Genomic DNA, 7835 nt, shown 5'->3' with positions numbered 1-7835 from the left:
ATATATATATATCGTGTTCTACCGAAGTCTTTCGTGTAATATCTTTTATTACATATATAGTGTTTATTTATTATAATCGTCCAAAATTCCTGTGGCTAACGTGACCGAGCCTTACCCGAAGGCGGATACACTCGCGAATTGTGGTGGTGCCGTCAGCATGGGTCAGATTGGAAATGACGTGAGTTTTTTCACAAATAATATATATTTTTTTTCCATTTTTCTATTTCATTTGTTTGAAATTCCGGCTGAAAATGCCGGCTCTCGAGACGAATGCGCCTGTCGTTGTTGGCTAGGTTTTTTTGTTTCCCTTTTCCTTTTTTTTCGCTTAGTAACAGAGAGAGGGAGAGGATCGACCGGCTTTTCGGTCTTGTCCATGTTTCTCGTAATTACAACTGTTCTGTGCACATGTATCGTGCTCACAGACACCAACTTGCATCTATGTCACTCTTGATTCGTGCACGCATGCGACCGGCGCATTCCAAAAGTCATCGAGATCTTACATACGATTCATCTAGCACAGATACAGTGCAATGAAAGAGAAAAAATGATCGATAGAAATGATCGAAAGTAGTCTCGTAAATTGCAATTTTTCTCGATTATTCAATGCTGTTGATTAATTCGTACGTGTCTAGATTAATTTCAAAATATAGCTTCGATCTGTGATATACGTATCGATTTTTAATATTTTTCAATTTTGCGTCATTTATATCGTTATACGATGTATCGATTATTTTGTTTGATCGCTCGTGTGTTTCGTTTGTATATATAGATAGATTAAATTGATCAAAAAGAGAGTGAATTATTCTCTGTGTATATTCGAGTCGATATTTTTATTCAACAGAGGCGAGTAATTGATTTTGTTTAGGGTGTAACCATTCGATTCATGATCAACGTACATGCTCTCGTAAAATTGTTGTTCGTCTGAACCGTGCTGCCGGTTTTGCGGCATGAGATCGATATATTGCGCGTTAAAATCAGGATCCAGCCCATTTTTCACGCGTGTATACGCGTTATGTTCGTTCGATAACGAATAAAAGGTTGATTAGGTTAGTGAATCATGTTTCTATAAAAAGAGACAAAACATTACTCTTTTTTATATGTTGTTTCTCGTGACGGAACGAAATTGATCGAATTTTCTTCTATATTTCAGTCGTAAAGTACATTACGATTTTTATTATATTTCGCAAATTAAGTTTGGGAATAAATTTTTATATCTAATCTCTGAAAAATCAAATAGCGGATTCCTACAAGTTTTAATTCGATCATCAGAGATCTTAAAAGGTAATTTCATAATGCGAACCGGTTTCGTCAGCATGCGATTCACTATTTCCTTCTTTTGGAATAAACGGGTAAAACCTGGCTCCGGGGACGATTCGCAGGAGTATCCGTTCTTGCATCAGAAACTTACCCTCTCTTACCACGGCTCTGTGTCACTTTGCCAATTTTATTGAAGTGTTTCATCATCCTGAACGTTCACCTAAAATCTACCTAGCATTGACCGGTACGGATGCCAGTTTATTGATTTCACAGTAAATATTTCTATTCTTATTTTTCAAATTTTTTAACATTAATTTCGAAATTCAAGATTTTTTTATTTTTTTAGCAAAAAATTATTTCTGCAATTTTTTAACTATTAGCTGACTTGAAATTAGCTAATAGTAATAATTATTTTTTACAGAAAATTTTTGTGTCTCATTTCTTATTAAATTAAAATAAGTTTAAATTTATTGAAAGTTTCGAATTTTAAAAATAATAAGAAGTTTCATTTCAGGCGTTCCATGTTTCTGGTTCATTTTAATAATAATCATTGATGTATATGTTTCGAAATCGATTACTCTTCGTATATGGATTTTTCCATCTCGTTGGCTCATTCATTTGTTAAAACAACCAAAACGTTTGCAATAATTTCTGCTGTTTATATCGTTACCTTCATTGTTAAATTTCATCATCCTGCAATCCTCCTATCACAGTTACTCGAATAAACGATCTTCTGTTTTTCTTTATACTATATAACGTTATCACTTATCGACTTGGTAACGAATTTTTTATTTTTCAATCATTTTTGTCAACATTTTTAATAGCTAGTTCGCTTGTCCAGTATCATATTCGTTTTAAGTATCATATTCCCGTTAATTGACGCATTTCGAATTTTATCTGTTACTTTAACAAACGAATTAATATTACTTTTGCGTAATTTTGCGAATTTTCTAACAAAAGCGACAACAAAGATATTCCGAACGTAATTATATTTGTTTTTCAAAGTTCATTCTTTGAAACATATCTAAAATCAGAGGAAATTTTGAAATAGCTTAAAACAAACAAATGTTTGAAATATCTTCACAAGCGAATACAATTTGGAAATATTATTTCTTTTTTAATATCTAACGGGTAAATATTTACTATTTACATTTACAGATTCGATGCAAATGAAACGTTTATTTTCCATTTAATTAAAATCCATTAAACGTCACGGGATATTTTTTATTTCTTAAACATTGAGTTTAATTATTTTAAATTCATTACTATTCTATCCGTAAGAAATAGAATTTTTCTTATATTTCAATGAGATACTCGTTTAAATAATTCATAATAATTATTAAAATATTTGAACGAATTTTTGAATGAGTAATAGTGAAATATACGCGAAATACTATTTCTTTCACGCGACTAAAAAAATGTTTATGTGCAAAATCTTGCCTCACTCGAGCGAACATAAATATTTATTTCTACTTATCTATTTTGAAAAATCTAGTTTCCTCGGCCCTGAAATTATCAGCCTTGTTACACGTGTTCACCTATGGAATTTCTCGACTGTTGTCAACAAGGTTGAATTGATAGTTCGTTCGAGTCGATCATCCGAAACGTAGCATAATATAACCAATTTTAAAATAATTAGAAAGTTTCACGGTTGGACGCGAATAAAATGGAACGTTAAAAAATTGAAAGAGAGAAAAAATATCATCGATATTCGCCCCACGTTTAGTAACATTTACTCCCGGTAATACGAGTAGCTTTGAAAATGAATCGCTGACACGTTCGAACAAGACCCCAGCCTAATCAGATCGAGCAATCTAAATAAGACTCTAATCATTTTGAGCAAATCTAGAGAGAGATACGCGGAGGGGAACGATTGAATAGTCAGCTTTCAAAGAGTTTCTCTCAGGATGCGAGACGCCATGTTGGATGGATCGCGTTTCCTACGGAGAAAAATTTTTCTCCAGAGGAAATGTTTCTTTGAATTCCTTTGAATTCCTCGCGAAGTGATTTACATTCGAGCTTTCTTGCCTATTATATTCTTCTCTTCGAGTGTGTTCTTGGCATTTGAACGAGCCATTCCATTTTATTGTGTATCAATGCACATCAAGTTTCGTATTATATCTATCATTCTAGTTTTAATTCATTCTAATTCTTTTCGTTATCATGAGAAACGCAAATATACTCGAACATTTCAATATCAATATTCTTAATCATAATTTATCTTCCATTTATCTTTAGAAATCAGAATAAATTCTGATTGAAATATTCATAAATGTGCGAAAATTTCCTGTTGCAAACGGAAATAAATTTCCATCGAAAGGAATAATATTAATGAAAGACAATGGTCTTTGCAATTTTCATTCCAAGTTTTTAAAGTTTTCACTATTGAGTTATTATATCTCATATTCACAATGCGATAAGCAGTATTCGTATTTTTCATACTTAAAAAAAATAATTCTCAAAAATCTAAAACTGTCTCTCGTATTTTTGCGAGATGAGGAAAAGAAGGAAAGACGAAACGAGTCATACACATTCATTAAGGTTTGTTTAAAAAAAAACGTTGTTGGCCATTGAATGGGAAAAATTTTAGACGGTCACGTTTGCCTATCTCGTGCTATTCGTATGCATGATTTGCATACGAATATCCACATTTCATTCATAGCTTGTGCGACTGGTTCAAACGTGCGTGTGTCAACCCCCTCGATTCACGTGAATCGTCGAAAGTCACGTGAAAAAAATGAGCGCACATTTCAATTTCGTTTTGTCGGGACGACACGTCGTGAAATTGGCACGGAAATAATGGAACCGCTAGCTCATTACGAGATAAATTATACCACGGACGCAGTTTTGCATTTCTAATGTTTTTCTCTGTTCCATGTTATGCAATTCGTACATACGAAGAACCTCCAACACGTTTGCGTAATAGTTGCATCTTTTATTAAATCAGAGTTGGAGAAAAGGAAAGGAAAAATATATTATATTAAAAATTGAAATATATTCCATAAATAATTTCCATAAATAATTTCTAAATCGCATAGGCAAATATTAATTACTATTTACATTCAGATTCGATGCAAATGAAATATTTGTTTTCGATCAAATTGAAATTAACGTCAAAGGTAATTAGGATTAGTTGCTCTGTATTACTTTTGGATTAAGATCATTTATAAAAATAATTTTTATATATGATCTCATTATTTATTTATTTTTTTTTTTATTTATACCTGCGAGATTCAGAGAAAAGAATTTTATTTTTTATATAATTTTAACACGGAGGCAAACAAATATACGGATAGGAGAATTATTTGTTTTCTCTTTCAGTTTATTTATTTAGGCGCAAGATTCGGAGGGAAGAATTTCATTTTTTTAAAAATAATTTTAACTCGAGAGCGCAGGAATACAGAGATAGGGATACAAAAATGCGGACAAATTCCCAATGTTTTATTTTTCATTTCTTCTTCATTGTTTAAGAGTTTGAATTATATTTTAGAATAGCCTCTTCCCGAATCGAATTAATACTATTTTCTCGTATATCAATCTCACTCGTTTCGAAATAATATACAACATATATTACATAACTTCCATATCGAAGAAAATTTTACATGCAAAAACCTCGTCTCATTCGAAGAAACGAAAATATTTATTTCCATTTATCCACGTCGAAAATCTATTTTCCCCAGACCTAGTTACACAGAGGCTCTTTGAACTGGAGGTAAATTGGACGTGGAATAAACGCCGAGTGGATGGTGTAAGTCCCTTTGAAGAACACGCTGGTTTCGAACGATTATTTTTATCCGACGACTCCGACGTTTCTTTTTTAATTCCCTTCCTTCATTTTTCCCCTCTCCCCTATTTTCTTCTTTCATTTCACCCCTTTTCCCCCCCTCCTTTGTAAACCGCCACGAGTATACACGTCCCATCCGGGCATGGTGGCCCGTTGAGACGAAACTCTTGTCGAATCTCTCCATTTTTCTTCTTCTTTTTTTTTCTTCTTCTTCTTCTTCTTTCTTTCCTGTTCTTTTCCCTTTCTCTTGTATACATATATATAATGTATGTATACATATACATATATATTTTCTCCTCGACATGCAGCTCTCTCGAGATCGTAAAATTGTTTTCCAAGCGTAAACCGGTTCTCGAGATCTGGGTTCTGGTTTTCAATGTTGTTGCACGCGGTCATAGGCCGCCTTCGCTTCTCGAAGACCTCGAGAACGGATCCAGGCCCGTACGGGCTAACAGGTTTTCTTGCTTTTTCTTTTCTCGTGTCATCGGTAACTGCATGAAACCACCGCTCAATGAACCGACCATTTTGCCTCTTTTTTTTACTCTTTTTACTTCGACTCTTGGAACTCTTTTTATTCTTTGTTTTTTTTTTTTTTTTTTTTTTTTTTTTTTTTTTTCATTTTTGTTTTCAGTTGAAATTGAACGAAACGTATTACGAAATGCATCGTTCGTGCAATTGAAAATTTCCAGTTTTTGAATTATTGGTATTGGAATTTTTCGTCGGGGAAATGTAGGTGTAAGAGTATTTTTAAATTGACATTTCGTCGTGAGATACTATTACCGATTCAGAATATTTAATGCGTTAATTATGGAATTATATCATTGTTGCAGTATGTGTGAAAACCGAAGTTCTTATATTTTTCTTTGTGATTGTTTTTCCGAAGAAGAAAAATAAATTAAACTTCACGATGTCTTCACGATGTACATAGGGCTTTCTGACTTTACTTAAAAGATTTAATAGAAAACTTGGAATAAAATTTCAATACACTTTGAAAAATACGAATAACTAAAGACAACAATTGTTAAAACAACAATTGTTAAGTCTACTTCTTAGACTTGGATGTAGTTATTTCTACAAGGTACACTCGACTTTCGTAACTGTAGTTAAAAGTCGAGGAATGGCGAATAGAAGTTAAAATGTATCTTGAAAAATTAAAAAAAAAAAAAAAAAATACAGGAATATTATTTTTATTTATTAAAGAGTTTTTGAAATTATTAGCGAAGGATAAATCATTATTGCATATATGCTTTAACTGGATATACAACTTTTTGTTTCTTCGTTTCTGCGCGTGTTATCGTTACGTGATTAACTGGGCGAGGTTAGACCCAGATTCGAGAGGTAATTTACACTTTGGTCACGTACCTCTGGAGATCTATACCCAATCAAATGGATTCGAAATGGTGCTATTGTTGTTCCACTCTGTATAAATCTCGTCCACAATTATGAGACTATTATGGACGAGTTTAGCGTGGATCCTTCCCAACCAGAAAGGATCCTAAATGATTCCCTATTTACGTATAAAGAGTCTACTGCTGACGTAACGACTCATTCCTCGGGAAATTCAATCCTGTCTTCGAATTTCGAACAGTAGCTATTTATTAAGAACATTCAAAACCTTGGAATCTTTTTTTAATTCGAATTCACGAAAAAAGAAGAAAATTATTTTGGATAATTATCTTAAATATAATCTTAATATAATCAAAAATAATTTGAGATTTTAGAAATTTCTTCTATTACTTTTCACTCTTTTCACTCTTTTCACTTCACACAGAATCTGATAGAAATTTTATGATTCCTTAATCGAACGAATCTTATCGATAAAAGAAAAAAAAAATGATCGATGATCGATTAATATAATATACATATTTACTATGGTAATGAGGAGTTTTTTTGTACACAGAGCCATTTCTCCCTATCGCGTCGGCTCTTATGTAAATGTTAAAATTTTAACGTAATCCGCCATTGGTAAACATGTTTACCGGTTTCGTTCACGGGTAAACACAGTGGCTGTAGAGGCCTGCGATCAACGTTTATCTTCCTTTCCCGGTTTTACGTTTTCATGTCTCTTAACTATCGCCATGGGACGATTATCGCTACCGGTTAATCCGTGTATCATTCGCCACCCACGGGGAATATATATATATATATTTTTTTAAAATTGTTTTTCTCGATCCCGTGTGATTTGTTAATCGAATATTTGTTCAATAATTTTCCAATAAATTGAGAAATATTTTTCTCAATATCGAGTTTGTCACTCACCGGTGGAAAATATTTTTCATTGAATTTTTTTTTCACCCGGCGGAAAATATTTTTCATCGATTTCATTTTTCCCTAATTTTGTAACCGGTTATTAATACCAAACCGAGGAAAGGCAAATAAACGGGGAGGTATTGTTATCGATTTACCGATTCGATAAATTTCACGGGTGAAACAATCTCGATGAAACCATTATGTCACTCCCCCGCTATCACTGTCGATGGTCTCCTTCTTCGTTTATTTTTTATCGACTTTGTCACTCGTTGGAAAATATTTTTCATCGGTTGTTTCGTTCTGTGAAAAATATTTTTCTTCGATTTTCGGCTTAATTTCGTCACCAATTATCGATTCTTCAACCAAGAAAAAGAAAAAAAGAACGCATCGTAAATGTAAATATAACAAAGAAGGGGGTTAATTATTTCTCTTTTCTGCTGTTGACGTCTTCTTTAACTCCTTATTGAAAAATATTTTTCATTAACCTCGTCAATCAATCTGGAAAAATATTCTTCATCAAAATTTTCCCTCCCTGAGAAAAATA

General features: G+C 32.8%; 1 protein-coding gene across 5 annotated transcripts in view; it reads left to right on the top strand.

The window, feature by feature from the left end:
• LOC102678389 (sestrin homolog) overlaps window positions 1-7835 on the top strand; it is a 140092-nt gene that overhangs the window by 107191 nt on the left and 25066 nt on the right. Inside the window, exon 1 of one of the 5 annotated variants that reach the window (XM_031508756.1) lies at window positions 19-178. The exons of 2 other annotated variants lie outside the window; for them this stretch is intronic. In XM_031508756.1, the coding sequence (XP_031364616.1) occupies window positions 158-178 (21 nt within the window). In that variant the 5' untranslated portion in view covers window positions 19-157. Of the gene's footprint in view, window positions 1-18; window positions 179-3962; window positions 3974-6435; window positions 6442-7835 lie in introns of those variants that run through there. 2 more of the 5 variants (XM_031508759.1, XM_031508758.1) reach the window with 2 other exon arrangements.

The sequence above is a fragment of the Apis dorsata genome, unplaced genomic scaffold, assembly GCF_000469605.1.
Source record: "Apis dorsata unplaced genomic scaffold, Apis dorsata 1.3 scaffold_99, whole genome shotgun sequence".
NCBI classification, from domain to species: domain Eukaryota; kingdom Metazoa; phylum Arthropoda; class Insecta; order Hymenoptera; family Apidae; genus Apis; species Apis dorsata.
The sequence above is the reverse complement of the archived record's forward strand: the minus strand, read 5'-3'. Positions and strand labels throughout refer to the sequence as shown.